At 45.6% G+C, this 18,409-nt stretch overlaps 1 protein-coding gene across 1 annotated transcript in view; it reads right to left on the bottom strand.

The window, feature by feature from the left end:
* NRDE2 (NRDE-2, necessary for RNA interference, domain containing) overlaps positions 1-18,409 on the bottom strand; it is a 40,247-nt gene that overhangs the window by 8,351 nt on the left and 13,487 nt on the right. Inside the window, exons 4-10 of the mRNA XM_080657339.1 lie at positions 17,894-18,046; positions 13,686-14,136; positions 12,444-12,849; positions 10,586-10,719; positions 7,153-7,273; positions 2,645-2,820; positions 507-893 (exon numbers count right to left, since the gene is read on the bottom strand). Of these exons, the coding sequence (XP_080513465.1) occupies positions 507-893; positions 2,645-2,820; positions 7,153-7,273; positions 10,586-10,719; positions 12,444-12,849; positions 13,686-14,136; positions 17,894-18,046 (1,828 nt within the window). The remainder of the gene's footprint in view (positions 1-506; positions 894-2,644; positions 2,821-7,152; positions 7,274-10,585; positions 10,720-12,443; positions 12,850-13,685; positions 14,137-17,893; positions 18,047-18,409) is intronic.

Here is an 18,409-nt window from a genome sequence, read left to right as displayed (position 1 = left end):
TGATAGCATCCGGCCGGCCGGACACTTAGCCTTTTATATATATATAGAAGGTAATACAACCTGGTGTGTGCAATCTGTAGTTAAAATGTTAGAACTTTGGGGGTTAAGATTCTATACTAACTTTGGCCAGCAGAGGGCGGAAGAGTCTATTCTAGACAAATTTCTAGCAGATAGATAGATAAAAGAGCAGGGTAAGTAGCTTATTTTATCTATTTTAATAAGCCCCTAAACCCTCTTACCCTGCTTAAGCTTAAGCTTGGTTCTTAACACTAAGAGCTCACATAATCACAGGCATCTGGTGATACAAGAATCAACACAAATAGCCCAGTCACTCCTGCGTTCTCTTGGCTGTGGCCCCTCTGAAAAGGGCAGCCACACACCAGGTGCCTTTACGGTCCCCGAAGAACAAGGTGCTGTGACCCAGGACCCTGAAGAACACCAAGAGCCTTTAAAAATACGGACACAAAAGGAAGTCCCCACGCAGGGGTGGAGGGGGCCGGAGTTACCTTTGCAATCTCGTACCGTAGCCAGGAGGAGCAGAGCTGGGACCTCTCTGTGCCTGAAAACAAAGGCATCACCAGGTGGAAGATGTTGCGGATGAACTCCTCGCCCTCTCGGCTGTGACCCCTGGTCCAGCGCCGACAGCCCAACTGGTCCGTGCGACCGACACAGCTGACGCCAGAAAACGAAAAGTTGAGAAAAGTCAATGGCTGTTCGTCATAAAGTCCGTTGTCGAAGATGCTGTTCTCATCCATGGCCAGGTAGAGGCAGGAGGCTGGAGGGCTGAAGCCAGCAGGCACACCCAAGAACTGCAGAAAGGCCACAATCAGCTGGAACTGAAGAGCGTGGCTGGAAAGTCGGATTAGAGATTGTCCAATATCATCAAACAGCACCTGCAATAAAGACAAAGGGACCTGTTCAGGGGCTCGGTTTATTTATTTATTGTAATAAACAAACAAAAACCATCACAATTCTCCCACAATTCTCTTCACATGAATGTGTAATGATTCAACATTATACAATTTTAAACAGATAGGAGCTAGGTTTTCTGCAAGATGCAAAGAAGCTAGAGGCCTCTCAAGACAACCCGGGGCGCTGCAGGGTACGCTTGCAGTGCTGGTAGGGTCCCCACAATCCTGGGATTCTCGGAAGGAGGGAGGCCCATGGGCAGGCTGGAGCCAAAAATTTTCAAAGTATCCTGCTGGATTCATAGAAAATCTAGAATCACTCACTTCTGAAAGGACACACAATTGCTTTGTAGTTACAAGTGTAAATTTTTTTTTTTAAGATAGAATAACTTTATTATTCTGTGGTTTTTTGGTATAAAACTGCTTTAGGAAATGAAAAATACGCTAAAAAATAGATATACAGCAGGAAGGTAAGGGAAGAAGGAAACTACAGGAGCAAGGACTGTGTTGAGATCAATTTTAGGAGCCTAATACCAACTGTGAGTGTTCGTAGCTGACTTCAGGTAATAACTTTAAAATGTAAGGCTTTGTTCCAAGGTCCTGCGCATCTGATTGGTCTTTGTGGCTCTGAGCAAAGGACTACCTGGAGTCAAGTAATCAAAACCATCAGTCAATCAGAAATCTCCAGGCTTGGCGTAGAGAAAAAGCTAAGTGACAAGAAACTGCTTGCAGCACTAGTGTGCTCCAGAAATGAGCTTCCAGGAAACTGCCCAGATTTTGAGCCCTGAGAACTGACTTCTGGAAGGGTAATGAACTCTGCAAAACCCTCAACCACCACCGAAAGAGCCCATTCCTCCCTGAACCTTCCAGCTACAGCCAGGAGAGGGCGCTCACGTGCACACTCGCCTCACGACAGTCCCCCCACCGAGCACTGGTGGTTCAGCAGTGAAGAAAACAGGCAAACATCTTCACCCTCTAACAGGTAGGGAGGGTCACAGACAACAAACCATTCCAAAGCGGACAAGTCTCCCTACTCTCAGTCCATACTATACCATGTTATATAATACATACTTATTACATTTGATTCCAAGCAATATAAAATGTATCTTGTGAAACTGGGTCAATTCCAGGTATCCAGAGAATCTTTTCCTTTATTTTAAAGGAAAGCTCCCAGAGCTGTGGCCACGAGACAGAGCAGCATGTACCGAGTCCTCAGCAACGGCGGTAACAGAGCTAACGTGAGTTCACTGCCTGGACACAGCAGGCGGCAACGCTGGTTCCCTCTCCAGCAAGACTAGCTGTACGCCGACCGCCCCCAAACGGCCCCACACCCAGTCCCCCTTGTTGTTCGGAGTCAAACCTATCTGCTGTTTCTGAGGGCATAAGGAGGGCGGGGAAAGTGGACACAGCTAAAGAACCTAGGACAGGGATTCTGTGTATTTAAACCCTGAGCCCTCCAGCTTCCGTGTGAAAAAGTAACTGAGCACTCTGGAAGACCACCGCTCCCATTCAGGGGCAGGAACTACCTGGTCCAGGGCCTCTCAGCTCCTACACCATCAGCAGCCAATGAAATGCTACCTGGCTTTCAGTGATAGGGAAGTTTCCAGACAGTAACAAGAGTCAGGCTAGCGGCTCCTAAGCCAGGCAAGTGCTCTGGGTACCCAAACCCAACGGGAGTGGGGAGAAGGCAAAGACCCCGTGGCTGGGGTCCCTCCTGGGGCGGGTGGGGTACTTGCCTGTCTCTCTGGATCCTCACAGTCTTCCTCCGTTTGCTTCTTGGTCTTATCAGGACGCCACGGCCGCCAGTGCCTCTGGTCTCGGGATCGCTCAGCAGTAAGCCAGATCTGCCACCTGGGCAGAGTCTTATCCCTGATGTCCTGGTCATCCTCTTCTGGTTCATCATCCTCATCATCTAGGCAAGAACAAAACTTCTAGCTCACCTAACCAGCAAATAAAACCGTCACCACCAACACCCAAATCCACCTGGATGCCAGCGCTGTGGTGGCACCTGGAATGCCAAGGTGAGTAAGAGCTACCTAGGCCCAGCCTTCTGGAAGGCCCAGTGGCCTTTACCGATGGCCTCTCCTATAATCACTATCAAGGTCCCCCCAAAACGGGAGGTCAGCTGATGAAATCTAATGATTTTAACGCCATCATACCCAAGAAAATGAGGACACATATTCTAGAACAGCACTGACCAACACTACTTTCTGTGGTGATCCAACCTTCTATATCTGTGCTGACAGAGTAGCCACCACCACAGGGGACTTACTGGCACTTGAAATGTATCTGGTAGAAGAAATTAGTTTTTAATTTTATTCCACTTTAATTAACTTTAATTAAAATAGCCATATGTGGCTAGTGGCTACCACTGGACAACACCATTCTAGAATGCTAAATGACATTTAATGACAACATTGGTTTAGATTTTCTTAAGCCATCAGAATTTTTAGCCAGTGACCTTACAATTATGACCTCTGTTCACTTCTTTTAAAAAACGTCAATTCAATATATCCTTCAGTGATATCCTTTATCTTTCAGTGATATCCTTTATCCTTTAGTGATATCCTTTATTTCCCTGTTTCCTGACTCTGAGCATGCAGAATGGAAGAGGAGAAGAGTCTGAATCACCTATAAAGTTCCACATTTAAACAGAAACAAACAGGGCATGTAAAATGGTACCGCCAAGGAGAAACCAAGATGGCGGCATAGGTAAGCACCTAAACTGCTGCCTCGCACAACAATTTCAAAACTACAACTAAAAGACAGAACGGACATCATCCAGAACCACAGGAAGGCTGGCTGAGTGGAAATTCTACAACTAGAAGGAAAGAGGAAAGCTCACGGAGAATCAGAGGAGCGGCAAAGGAGGGCTGAGGTACGGAGACGTGCGCAGAGAGGAAAAGCGACTGAGTGCCTGGCTGACTTTCTCTGGCGGGAGCGGGAAGGAAGCCCCCGAATGCACTGAACCCCAGTTCCGAATGCACTGAAACCCAGTTCCGGACGAAACCCCGTGGACCCAGGCTCATACAGGGGGAGTCTGGACTGTCAGGTAGAGAGAAAGGCACACGGAGACTCGGAGACTCGGGGGAGCCGCGGCGGGTCTAGAGGCGCGCACGCGCACATGCGAGTGCTCACAGAGAAAGCTGAATGCGGAGGTTGCCGCAGGCATTCCCTAGCGGAAGGGAGTCGGAAGCTCCTGACTGCACTGAACCCCAGTTTCAACTGCACTGAACCCCAGTTCCAGGCGAGCCCCTGGGGACCCACGCTCTTACAGGGGGAATCTGGATTGTCAGGCGGAAACTCAGGGGAGTCGCGGAAGGCAGAGGTCTGGAGGTGCGCGCGCAAGGGCAGGGCTGACGGGAAGCCAAGACTGTCTGCTCCGCCCTGAGACTCCACCCCATCCAAGCTGAGCACAGAGGCTTTTGCAATTTTGCAAGTCTGATCCTATAAGGCTGTCTCCAGCACTGAACTTCTCCCAGCGTAGACACGGCTGATCCTCACAGCCAACTGGCCTAGAGGTCTATTCCTCCCAGTGATACCAACAACAATCAAGACTTAACTACAACAAGGCTGTACACACAGTCCACAAAGGGGTGCACCAAGAGTGTCCACCTCAGGTTAACTGGGGAGGCCGACCCACTGGGCCATATAGGACACCTAGCACACAAAGCTACCCTACCAACTCAGGGAAGCAGCAAAAATGCGGAAGCAAAGAAACAGGTCACAAACGAAAGAAATGGAGGAAAACAAACGACGGGATATAGAATTCAAAACCACGGTTATAAGGCTTTTAAAGAATATCCTAGAAAAGGCCGATAAATTTAGCGAGACCCTCGAGGATATGAAGAAGCACCAACTAGAAATTAAACATACCCTGACTGAAATAAAAAATATTACACAGAGACCCAACAGCAGACTAGAGGAACGCAAGAATCAAGTTAAAGATTTGAAATACAAAGAAGCAAAAAACACTCAACCGGAAAAGAAAAAAGAAAAAAGAATCCAAAAAGTTGAAGATAGTGTAAGAAGCCTCTAGGACAACTTCAAGCGTACCAACATCAGAATTATGGGGGTGCCAGAAGAAGACAGAGAGCAAGATACTGAAAACCTATTTGAAGAAATAATGACTGAAAACTTCCCCTACCTGGTGAAAGAAACAGACTTACAAATCCAGGAAGCGCAGAGAACCCCAAACAAGAGGAATCCAAAGAGGACCACACCAAGACACATCATAATTAAAATGCCAAGGGCAAAAGACAAAGAGAGAATCTTGAAAGCAGCAAGAGAAAAACAGTTAATTACCTACAAGGGAGCACCCATATGATTGTCAGCTGATTTCTCAACAGAAACTATGCAGGCCAGAAGGGAGTGGCAAGAAATATTCAAAGTGATAAAAAGCAAGAACCTACAACCAAGATTACTCTACCCAGCAAAGTTATCATTCAGAATGGAAGGTCAGATAAAGAGCTTCAGAGATAAGAAAAAACTAAAGGAGTTCATTACCGCCAAACCAGTATTATATCAAATGCTGAAAGGTATTCTTTAAGAAGAGGAAGAAGAAAAAAGTAAAGATAAAAATTATGAACAACAAATACATATCTATCAACAAGTGAACCTAAAAATCAAGTGAATTAAAAATCTGAGGAACAAAATAAACTGGTGAATATAATAGAATTAGGGGCATAGAAAGGGAGTGGACTGATAATTCTCAGGGGGAAAGAGGTGTGGGGGGTACGGGAAGAGACTGGACAAAAATCGTACACCTATGGATGAGGACAGTGGCAGGGAAGTAAAGGGAGAAGGTGGAGTGGGAACCGGGTGGAGGGGAGCTATGGGGGGAAAAAGGAGAAACAATTGTAATAATCTGAACAATAAAGATTTATTAAATTTAAAAAAAATTAAAAAAATAAAATAAAATGGTACCGCCACTTGGAAAAGTTTGGCAGTTTCTTATAAAACTAAACATGCACTCACCATAAGGCCCAGCAATTGCACTTTTAGGTGCTGATGCCAGAAAAATAGAAACCTATGTTCACACAAAACCCTATCCACTAATGCCCACAGCAAAGCTTTATTCACATCAGCCCAAAGCTGGGAACAACATACACAAACTGGTACAGCTATGTCATGGAACACTACTGGGCAATAAATATGAGTCAACTATTGACATACACAACAATTTGGCTGAATCTCAGGGGAACTATGCTAAGTGAAAAAAAAAAAATCTTCAAAGTTACACAGAAAACAAGTGCTGGCAAAGTTACCCAAACACCTGCAGGGCCCCGCCTAAGAGGTGACAGACATGCCACCTGGCCTGCAGCTCTGCACTGCCAGGGAGATCACAGCCAATCCAAAATTTCCATTTCTCAGATGAAAACTGGAAGGTGATACCTGTGAAAAGAGGCTGGCCGAGCCTGGGGAGTGCCCACCCACCGCTCGCTCCCTCACACGTGCAATGAAACCAGGCGACGAAGCACTTCCTGACCAGCTAAGAGCTGCACTGGCCAAAACGGCAGCGTTAATATGTGGCTATCACGCCCCTGAAAGTGGCTGGTCTGAGCGGAGATGTGCTACACATGGAAAACACATGCCAGGTTTGAGTTCGTATAGGGAAGCATGCAAAACACCTCATTACATGTTGAAATGTTAATGATTTTACATACTAGGTTAAACAACACACATGATCAGAATTAATTTCACCTCTTTTCTTTTTGCTTGTTTGAGGTGGCTCCTAGATAATGTGAAGTTACACATGTGCTTGAGTTATATTTCTATTGGTCAGGGCTGTTTTAGAGGGTAACTTTGGAAAGTACTTTGGGGTCACTTAGAACGACATTTATAGAAATGCTAGTTAATAATTTTATAGTATTCCTTAAAAGGCATGTATTTTCAAATGATCTGGACATGCCAAGAAAACACAAAGACTGCCTTAAATACACACTAAAATGGGGGTGGGGATTAGCAACAAGACCAGTTCTTAAGGAGCCTGAAAAGGAAAAATGAAGCATTTCCTCAGGGAGAACTCAAAGCCTCCAAGCATGGTGCAGAGAGGGGTCAACCGCTTCAAAGGCTCTAACAGGAAAACAGTCTATTCTCCCGGGACATCTACTTAATGTACTTTTGACATTTGTACAATGTTCTTAAGCTACTGCTAATGGCTTATACATATAAACAAATAATCACAACGACGTAAAAACAAGTTCCAGAAGAAAAGCTCACACGCGTGCTGCGAGGGTCTTACCTGGGTTGATGACCACCCAGCCGCCCCGCTCCTGCTGGTGCATCCACGCTCTCCAGCCTCGGGCGCCCTTCTCCCCAGCCCGGGGCTCTCCACTGTCCCAAAAGGGCTCAAAGAACTCTACCTGTTCAGATGTAAGACATGGAGGTTAGCCCAACTTGTACAAAACTGCTGAATCACCAGGCAAATTAAGTGCAGGCTGGCATAAGAGGGGCTATGCTTCGTGAAACCTTGCCTGTCATCAGTCTCTGAAGTAGATATAACACACACCCCAAAACAGAAAATGTAATTATCTAGTGTGGGGCGGGGGGCAGCCTCCACAGAAGCCCTCAGGGCTATGGGATTCACACCCTTGAGTATGGGCTGGACCAAGAATATGGCAAAAAGTGATGGGATGACACGTCCAAGATTGGGTTTCAAGGACTGGCCGAGGTTGTTGAGAAGGGTAGGAGCAGAATGGTTTCCCAGTTCTGACCCTGGTCGGCCAGTCTAACAGGAAGCACTGGCACTGCCAGGCCCCCTAACTGATACCCTAAGTCATGCTGCTTTCGAGACCTTCTGAGGGGAAGGGGAGACGAGGTTTCATCAGGACAGACGCTGAGGTCTTGAGGACATGGCCACATCTCAACTATCTGCTCCTAACCTGGCACAGTGCCCAGCACCTAGTAGGGACTCATTCAACACTTGCTGGCACAGAGCTAAACATGGCAGGCACCCAATGAATAAAAAGGTCTGCAAGCCTGGCCCCTCCCTCACTCCTCTGGACAGTATGTCTGCAGTGTGTGGAAACCAGTTCAGTGGCAATAATTCCACATGGAACAGACTGTGAACACAGCAAGGAACAGGAAAGCGATCATGCTATCAACCAACAGTAAGGACTTTAAAAGAGAGCCAATAACTGGCTCAGTGGGAGCTTTTGTAAGAAACCTTTGAAGAGGATACCAGGCTTTGAACGGGCACACCGTGGGCCAGGAGCCGCAGGATTATCCAGCCTGAGTCCAGGAAGGGCCTCGCACGCCAGGAGGAGGGCGGTGTCTGGGAGAGCCACGAAGGGCAGGGCGGACATCATGACATGGGCCCTGGATGCTGAGCACACGTCAGCCACCTCAGGAAGGGAACTGGGAAGACTAGACTCCCTCTCTTTTTAAATTTATTTTTATTTGTAATTGATTTCAGAGAGGAAGGGAGAGAAAGGTAAAACATTAATGATGAGAGAGAATATTGATTGGCTGCCTCCTGCATGCCCCCCTAATGGGGATTGAGCCTGCAACAGGGGCATATGCTCTGACCAGGAATTGAACTGTGACCTCCTGGTTCATAGGTCGATGCTCAACCACTGAGGCACATCAGTCTTGCTACACTCCCTCTTTATAGGTTTTATTTACTCAAAAAAGGTGTGTTTTTTTAAAGTGTGATAAAGGTTATAACCAATTTATTCATTCCACAGAAACACAGACCAGTAATACCAGACTCTGCCTGCTTATGGTGACGATTTACTCATACATACATAAAGTCATTAAATAAAAAGCTCTATTTCAAGGTTGTCATGTAAATACTTTGTAATTACCTGTGCTGTTAACCCCAAGGGCTTGGATTAGGCTCTGCTGACACATCAGAGGAGAGGCTGCCGATGCCCCACAGTCCTGGGCAGGGCCCTCCCCACAGCCCCATGAGAAACTGCTCTCATCAGACTGCGAGTGTCAGCAAAGGGGTGGGCATGAGCACGACCCTGACCCTGACCTTGAGCCCCAACCACACACCCCATGCTCTGCAGAGCTGGCTAAGAATCACTGCTGTAGCACAGCATACTCATAAGTAGCAAAATATGTCTTAAAATAACTGTTATCTGGCTTACTACACGAATAATCAGTTATCCCAATATTCACCAATATTCTTTAACCCAACTTTGCCTGGGGAAGAAAAACAGATAAAAATAATAATGGTATTTCTCTTCCGAGGCCGACGCGATGTGGAGGACGGGAGTGTTTTGAGAGCGCAACCGCCGCCACCATGAGCCTTCTCCACAGCCCGAGGGAGATGACCCGGAGGAGCTGCAGAAGCGGAGGAGGGAGAGTTTAACACGGCCCCCTCCCCGTGCTCACGCAGTCGGTCAAGAACAACGAGGTGCTCATCAAGTGTCGCAATAAGAAGAAGCTCCTGGGCCGGGTGATGGCTTGACAGGCACTGCGACATGGGGCTGGAGAAGTGAAGGAGATGTGGACCGAGGGCCCCGAGAGAGGCCAGGGCAAGAAGTTCAAGCCAGTCCACCAGGAACGGCTCCTGTGCAGGAACTCAGCCACTGTGGTCCTGCGGAGCCCACTCATCGCTGGCAAGTAGGGGTTCCTCCCTGCTGTCAAAATCCACTCCTCCGTCCTGCAAAGACCTGCCCTTCGACAGAACAATAAAATCCTGTGTTTTTCTAGTGGGAAAAATGATGAGAAAAAGTCTTTATAGGCAATTCAAAAAAATTCTACAAGATGGGGACCTTAGCCTCTCAAGAAAGACCTCTGAAAGATCACCATGAATTCAGATATCCTATCCCTCTCCACCACACCCTTTGCAGAACAGGAAACAGGGTTTGCTTCCATGCAAAAGGGAAAAGAAGGCTTTCTTATTGAATAGCTCTGTGATAAGGTTTTCTTACTGCTTCACATCATAAATATTGGCCACGCTCACTTGTCACCTGAATGACTAACCTCTCCCCAATTAGGATCGGTGTTGACAAAGTGCCAGCGTGGCATTCCCTTGGCACCTCCAGCAAAGATTTGAGCAGTGGAAAGGTTACGAGGGGAAGTTAGAAAAGACTCACCTTAGAACGCACAAAAGTAGGCAAGACAACGGTTTTCCTGACTGTGGGCATCACTAGCATTTAAACGAGGGCCATAAGTAAGGGAAACAAGGGACATAAGTGAGTCTTTATACTGGGGGGTGCGGGGCGGGGCGGGGGGAGCTCTTGTTTTATCTCTCCATGTTTCACCACCTTCATCATGGAATTTTCCTTGGATTGCTAGCATCTATCTGAGAAACAATCCTCAGCAGGTCTAATACAAAGAGAGATATGGTATTTTAAAAATACTACCACTACCGCCATAGCTGGTTTGGCTGAGTCGATAGAGCATCAACCTGCAGACTGAAGGGTCCCAGGTTCGATTCCAGTCAAGGGCATGTACCTCGGTTGCAGGCTCCCAGCCGTGGTAATGGGCATGCAGGAGGCAACCAATCAATGTGTCTCTCTCACATTGGTGTTTCTCTCTGTCTCTCCCTCTCCCTTCCACTCTCTCTAAAAATTAACGGAAAAATATCCTCAAGTGAGGATTAAAAAAAAAATACCAGCACCACCTCCCATGATCCATCCCTCCCCGCAAAAGAGAGAGGAGCGGGGGAGGAAAGGGGGGAGGGAGAAAAGGGCCGAGAGAAAGGAAAGCAGAGCTCCTACCTGTCCTCTGGTGGGCAGATCTTGGACGCTGTCGGGTTTGAAGAAGGTGAAGTCGACCATGGCCTGGAACAAGGAGACGGCCTTCTCCGCGTGCCCGGCCTGGCGCAGGAAGTGGCACTGCTGAAGAAAGAGCGCTGAAAGCAGGCAGAGAACTCTGGTTAACACCATCGAGGAAAAATAACCTGGTTTCTAAGATACAGTAAGACGCCGAGAACATCTCCCTAAAATCAGTTACTGTTGTATTTTCAAAGCTGTGATACCTACATGTCCTGCTTTAAAAGGACTCACAACAGCTCTGTAATCAAAGTATATTCATTTAATTTTTATATAAAACCATCACAGAATACAAATATTAACAATAAAAACTACATATACATAAAGGTAAGGCAAGAGGTTGGTCTGAATATTGGTTATCAAAAACTCAAAAGGATTGTTTCTCAGATAGATGCTAGCAATCCAAGGAAACTTCCACGATGAAGGTGGTGAAACATGGAGAGATAAAACAAGAGTCCCCCCCAATATAAAGACTTACTTATGTCCCTTTTTTCCCTTACTTATGGGCCTTGTTTAAATGCTAGTTATGCCGACAAGAGAATTTCTAGAAAAGGATGGCATGGTACATTTTTTTTTTTTTTTTTTTTTTTACCAGAACGCCAAGATCTGTACTCAGTGGATCACTAGATGGCATTATTCACCAGCAATTTTCATCATATGCTCACAGTCGGCTATAACCAAATCAAGGTTCCATGCCTGAACATTTCAGTTTGCCGTCAGTGTGGTGCCATTCCATTTACTAAATATCGATTTGAGCATATCACAGATGATAGCAAACACAAGGCTCGTTATGCCAGTGTGTAAATGCTTATCTCTAGAGCAATATATCTAGATCTTTACAAGTTCACTGTAATAGCAGGATTTTGACCCAATAACTGCCTGTGGTGTGCTAGACACTGAGCTAGACTCACCATATATTTTCACCATATAAGACTGTAAAGCAAGTAGCATACTATTGTTGCTGAGGGAGAAACAGGAGCTTAAAGAGGTTAAGGCACTTATCCAAGGTCATACCAGAACCACTGAAGGGCAAACCCAGGATTCAAGTCAAGAGCGACATTCTCTAGCTCCTGCATACCATGCTGCCTCTGATATCTCACTACTGGACAAATTTATATTCTCGGCTCCTTTGGGACACACCAAAAATGCTAACCATATAATACCAGTAACCTCTATCCCCATGCAAAGATTTCCAGTCAGTGAAGTGAGGGCATCCCACAAGCATTACGCCCGAAACCCTAGGACTGGAGGTGGTGAGCAGCAGACCAGGCCGCTGGCAGCCAAAGTGGTGAGAGTGTTGACTGCGCCTCCCTGGTTAGTAACCAGAGAAGCTGGAACTTCTAAGCCAGGGATACTTTCCTAACTCTACTGTCTCTAATGCCCGCCCCCACCCCACCACCAAGAAGCTGGAGGGGAAGAACCCATCATGGTCGAAAGGAGTCATAATAGTTTTTTTCTTGATTAATCAATTTTATCAATTTTTCAATAAGGTTTAGCAACTTAGACTCTTCTAAAATAAATCAAAATAAATTTTCATTTGCAATTAAAGTCAAAAGCATTATTCCCTGCCCAGCAGGTGAGGCTCAATGGTTGAGCACTGACCCATGAACCAGGAGGTCACAGTTCAATTCCCAGCCAGGGCACCTGCTCAGGTTGTGGCCTCAATCCCCAGTAGGGGGCATGCAGGAGGCAGCCGATCAATGATTTTCTCATCATTGATGTTTCTCTCTCTCTCCTTTAATTAAAGAAAAAAAAGGCAGCATCATTCCTCCCACATAAATGGATCTGGTCACCATCTCCTTACCAAACATGGCCTCTTCGGTGCCAGGCAGCTCAGGGTGAGATAAGATGCTGCCATCCTTCACAGCAGACAACGTACTCAAGCATTTTCCATAAAGGCTGTGAATTTTTGATATTGAAAAGGTGCTGAACTGGCTCTGGCAAAACAAAAGGTATTTCTGCCAAAGGGCTGTGTTGTTGGGGTGTAGGAATATCAGTTTCTGCCACTCTTTGACCAGCGTGGAGGGCTCCCAGAACTCCGTGCAGAGCTGCAGCTTGGCGAGCTTCAGGTCCACGCTGCTCGGGTTGCTGTCGATGGCCCGCTCCAGAATGGCCAGCTTCTTCTCCAGGATGAGCTTCAGGGACCTCTTCCGCTTCTCCTGCTCGCCTTCCTCGATGGCGTACAGGCCAGGGCTTCTCATGACCTCGTCCTCAACAACAAAAACACCCACTTACACATGCACACGCAACCGCATCCTCCGGATCCCAGCTGCTCAGGCAGCTACTTACAAGCCCCAGAGGGTGCCTCATCTCTCAAAATGAACTGCTCTTTGGACTGTGTTGATAACCACTAGTTTATCACAATTTCTTCTAATGGCAGCTCAGTTCCTTGGGTACTTGTGCCACCTGGTATACTGACCTTGTATTTATTTCACGTGACTGACCTGCCTATTGTCATTTAAAACTTAGATTTATGTATCAATCACTAGCATGCAATGCCTTGAAAACCTTTTCTGGAATCAACTTGGCCATTAAAACAGTCAAATGAGGGACAAAATATAATTGTATAAGTTGTTCAAAAAAACGTTAAGTGGAACTAAGACAACCCGTGTATCTTAGAAAGGGCGCACGAAGCCCTAACGAGGTAATTCAACAAGCAGCCCTTCTCTTCCACATTGTGAGCTCTCCGCATGGTCTGTCTGACTTCCCCAAGGCCTCCCCCACCTGGTGAGCATCCACTCTTCTTTCAAGACTCTGCTCAGACTTCACCTTCTCTTGGAGACCCTTTCTTACTCTCTATGGCAAGTCACTCCCTCATTCCATCCCCAAATTACACATTAAGGCATTCATCTCCCCAGATGCAGAGTTCTTCACACGCCAGTCTTCTCCCTGCACTCAGGGCAAGCTCAGGGCAAGGGCTACAGTCTAACCATCTTTACATGCCCAGTGCCTGGGCTCCTCCTGGGAGCTCGCCAAGCACATCGCTTTGCCAAAATGAGGACTGCCATCCTCTGTGAGGTAGGAGAGGTGGGACAGTGATGCTTACCTGAAAAGCAACGAACGCCATCCACAACTGAGTATCCCGAGGATTCTCCCGCACCCTCCTGTTAAACTCCTCCACCCTGGCCTTGAGAAGCGCGTTCTCACGGTCTGGCTGTGAGTCTGGCTGCTTGGATTCCTGCTCTGAAGGACCTTGTCCTTGTAACCACTGGGTGGTGGATTGATCATAGATCCCCAGAGGGTTCAACCAGGTTGTAACAGGAGGAACCACATCGTCCGAGTCCTTCACTGGGATAAAGGAGATGGGCGCAGATGAGGGAGGGTCAGTTTTACTGCTAACGGCAACTCCGTCAGTGTTCATCAACCCCACGTTCTTCTTCGTAAAATAGCGCTCGACATGCTTGTGCGCACGCTTCTTTTCCGTGGAAGCCCCCTCCCAGGATATGCACTGCTTCTTAGGGTTAATGCCAAGGCAGGAGTCTCCTTTCCTCTTGTATCTTAAGTTTGAAAAAGAGAACAAGTTATTGAGGAAATATGTGCACTAGCTCTGAATGGGTGAAGGCTCATCACACTTAAAACTCTTGTTATGCAAGTTAAATGCATATATTTAAATTCACCTTATCTTCAAACTGTCTCTATTGAGGAAAATAGGATTAGCAATGAACTTTTAACTGTCCATTTAACTTATTCCTCTAACACTTCAAGTCTTCGTTAAGGTCTCATGAATTTAAGATCATGCCTGCCTCCTGGATATTGGTAATTTACACTTTCCTGGAGCTTTGTAGTTCAAGTCCTGTCACCTACATTATGTCGTTTGATCACAATCACAGGCGACAGGCAAGGCAGGAGCCATCATCCCCTCCTCTACACTCTTCCTAAATAAGGACACTGAGACCTCAGGTGACACCAAGTCATCTGTCTCCTTTCCCTCAGTATGGTCCTGTGTCCCTACTTAAAAAGATAACATATAGGTCTAAGATTCTTTTTTAATCCTGAAACTAAGTGTGTCAAATAAAATTACATCTGGCTATTTTCTACTCTAGAGGAAAAGAGGCTGGGTTCTAAAACGCTTTTATGGAACGTGTAGGCGTCCCCAGAGTTAGGAACACATGACTACCGACTAGCTGCACAAAAGCTCAGGAAAACTGTGCACTTCTCTGTATACATGTTATATAAACAACCCAATTTAAAAATGGGCAACAGATCTGAACCGAAGTCAGAAAAGAAGACATGAACGGCCAATAAGCACATGAAAAAAGTGTTGGACATCATGAGTCATCAAGGAAATGCAAATTAAAACCACAGAGATATGTGACATACCCATCAAAACAGCCAAAATTAAAAAGAATGACAATACCAAATGTTGGTGAGGGATCAGCAGGGTAACCAGGACCCCATATGCTGTCGATGGGAATATACACTGGCACAAGCACTCTGGGAAAAGGTCTGGCGGTTTCTGTAGAAAACTAAGTACAGACCTACCCTATGACCCAGTAATTCTATTCCTAGGTATTTACCCAAGAGAAAGGAAACCACATGTCTACACAAATACTTGGGCACCAATCTTCTCATAAGCTTTATTCACAACAGCCAAATACTGGAGGGAGTCCAACTGAAGAAGGAAGAAACCAATGGTGGTAAATGCCACAGCACGGATGAAGCTCAAAACCATTTCGCTGAGTGAAAGGAGCCAGACACAAAGGAGTACACACTATCTGATTCCATTGAATATGAAATTCTAGAAGAGACCACGCTGACTGATGATGAGAAAAAATTAGAACAGTGACAGCCTCAGGGGAGGTGGGGTGTGGACTGACTGGGAAGGAGCATGAGGAAACTTTCTGGGGTCACAGTGTATTCTCTATTTTCACAGAGGTCTGGGTTATCAGGTGCATCCCTCTGTCACACTCAGCAAATGAAGATCTGTGTATTACAATGTATGTAAATTTTAAATCAAAAGAAAAAAAAATGAAACGAATCTTGCACTGTAGTTAATGATATCCATGCTGAAGTATTTAGGGGGTAGTATATTGATGTTGGCAATTTACTTTGAACTGCATCAAAAACTAATATGGGTTGATGGATGAATGGACAGATATATGATAAGGCAAATATAAAACTAGAGGCCCGGTGCATGAAATTTGTGCACGGGTAGGGTTCCTAGGCCTGCCTGGCGATCAGGGCTGATCAGGTTCCCCACCTCCCTGGCTCCTTCCCTCGCAGGCCATGCCACCACCCTCGCTCCCTCAGTGCCCCACAGCCACCGGTCACCCACCATGTTCCACGCCGCTCCCTGGTGGTCAGCGCACATCATAGCAAGTGATCAAACTCCTGGTCTCCCAGTCGAACTCCCAAGGGGACAATTTGCATATTAGTCTTTCATTATATAGGATGGTAGAATGTAGGGGGCAGGTATATGAGTGTTCATTGTAAAATCCTTCCAACTTACGCTGTATTTTTTTACATTTTCATAATAAAGTGCCAAGGGGAGAAAAGGCAGAAGAGACCCGCTGCCATCTTCTGACAACTCCCAACTCCCGGGAGCTCTGCCCCCACCCCCTGTGGCTGAGCCAGCACCTCGCTGGCTTCCCACTGCCAGCAGGTACCCAAGAAGCTCTCTGCTTGCCTGTGCTCCCTCGCTGCCCAGGTGCAGTGAGTCCACTTTGGGGGAAGCGTGTCTCACACATACGTACGAGCTGTCTCTCAAGCCCTTCTCTTCATCCTCTCTCCCAGCTTCTCCTAGATTATCTCCAGATAACCTCTCTCCGTTCCATTTATGAGTTAAAAACAACTTTAACAACAGAGTGAGGAGATAAATAATGCAACAATTGCTCTAAATAAGCCTATCATTCCCCAAGGAACAAATTTTTTTTTTTTAAATATATTTTATTGATATTTCACAGAGAGGAAGGGAGAGGGATAGAGAGCTAGAAACATCGATGAGAGAGAAACATCGATCAGCTGCCTCCTGCACACCTCCTACTGAGGATGTGCCCGCAACCAAGGTACATGCCCTTGACCGGAATCGAACCCGGGACCTTTCAGTCCGCAGGCCGACGCTCTATCCACTGAGCCAAACCGGTTTCGGCGCCAAGGAACAAATTTTAAGTAAAAAACTAGTTTTGTTCTCCTTCGTTACTATTTTATTTTCACTAAAAAATGAATATTTTAGAAATTCATATATCTAAAACAGGTTTACTGAGTTTTCTGAATTTAAAACTGCATTTTGTAAAACTAATTTTAATAGCTGCATTTCATAACAAATTAAATGAAAATGATGGAGGAAAAATAATATTACTGGTCCATATTTTTAAGCATCTTCTTTCAGATATGTGGGTATGTATAGATTTACATGTATATACACACAACCCATATTAAAATAGTTATATAGCTTCAGACTTTTCTTCTAATTTTTTAAGTATTTTCCCACACCATTAGTCTTAAAATATGTAATTTTTATTGGCTTCGAACTGGTCCATTTAGAGGGATATGCCATAGTTTATTTATCCATTTCCCTACTGTGGACATTTAGGTTGTAGACAATTTATCATTTATCACAGAATCTTAATAACTGGTCAGGACCTCTTGGCCTTATATCCCATGATTCTCTACCTTCACTTTTGATTACCTGTGAGCTGTCTGGGAACAGAGATTGTTCTTTATGTTCCCAACAGTGTCTCACAAAGCACTAAGTACCTAAAGGGTTTAATAAATATTCACATATTTTTTATTAACAGATTAGAGGAGAAAAGCTTAAACTCATTACTGAAGCAAATACCATCACCTAGTTTTATGATTATCTAGTGATGCATGCTGAAAACATTTTGAAAAAGTCATTACCATTTAAGGTCATTTTTTAAATAGGGGGGGGATAAATAAAAGGCTTTTGCAACTTTTTAAAATGGCATATAGATTAGATCAAATGGTTTCCAGACAGAATGTCATAATTACTTCATGGTATTTTTAGATTCATTCATGCAACAAATACTTACTGAACACCTACTATGCCAGGCACTGTTCCCTAAGCACCATGGATAAATAAGATTAATCTGACCTGGAACCTGATCTCAAGGTTTAAGTGTTCATTTTGGAATGTAAGATAAGATACGCCTAAAGAACTTAGCAATGGATAAAAACCCAACAGAATCTACAAGAGGCTGGGTGTGGCCAGCCAGCCAGAGACAGCGCTGAGAGAGTTCAGGAGAGAGATGTTACTTCCCACCAGAGAAAATCAGGGAAAGATAGGATGGGTACCTTGCTATATCTCCTCGGTAGAGAGACTTGTACTCCCAGTTTGCAGGATCTGGTTTCTTATCTGTTCTGAAGGTTTCTCCTGTCAGAGCCTGGATGTCCTCAAGCCAAACACAGCGGGGCCCAGCAGCAGCAGCAGCAGCAGCATTTTCTTGGCTATGGGACAAGGGAAGGTGAAGAAGAGAAAGGGAGAGGCACTTAACCTTCCAGTTAACATTTCACATTTGCAGCAACATGGAAGTTACACATTTCAAACTCCGCACAGCATCAAGGGAACGAGGTGCCCAAAATGGGTACATGCCATACAGACGAGAAGACGACGCCTGCTGCAAAAACAGGTTTAAAACAGAAAGCAAACCCTGTCCACGCCACGTGGCACTTTACCAGAAAACAACTCGGCTCAGAAATTAACCTGAGGGATATGGGGGTGCTCTTTTCCAAGTATTCCATTTAAACTACGGTAACCTGAATGTCAAATATACTCACAAACAAGTGATTTTCTTTAACAAAAGAGAAAAA

The sequence above is a fragment of the Plecotus auritus genome (assembly GCF_963455305.1).
Source record: "Plecotus auritus genome assembly, chromosome: 1".
Classification (NCBI taxonomy): Eukaryota; Metazoa; Chordata; class Mammalia; order Chiroptera; family Vespertilionidae; genus Plecotus; species Plecotus auritus.
This window is presented reverse-complemented; position numbering and strand designations above follow the sequence as displayed.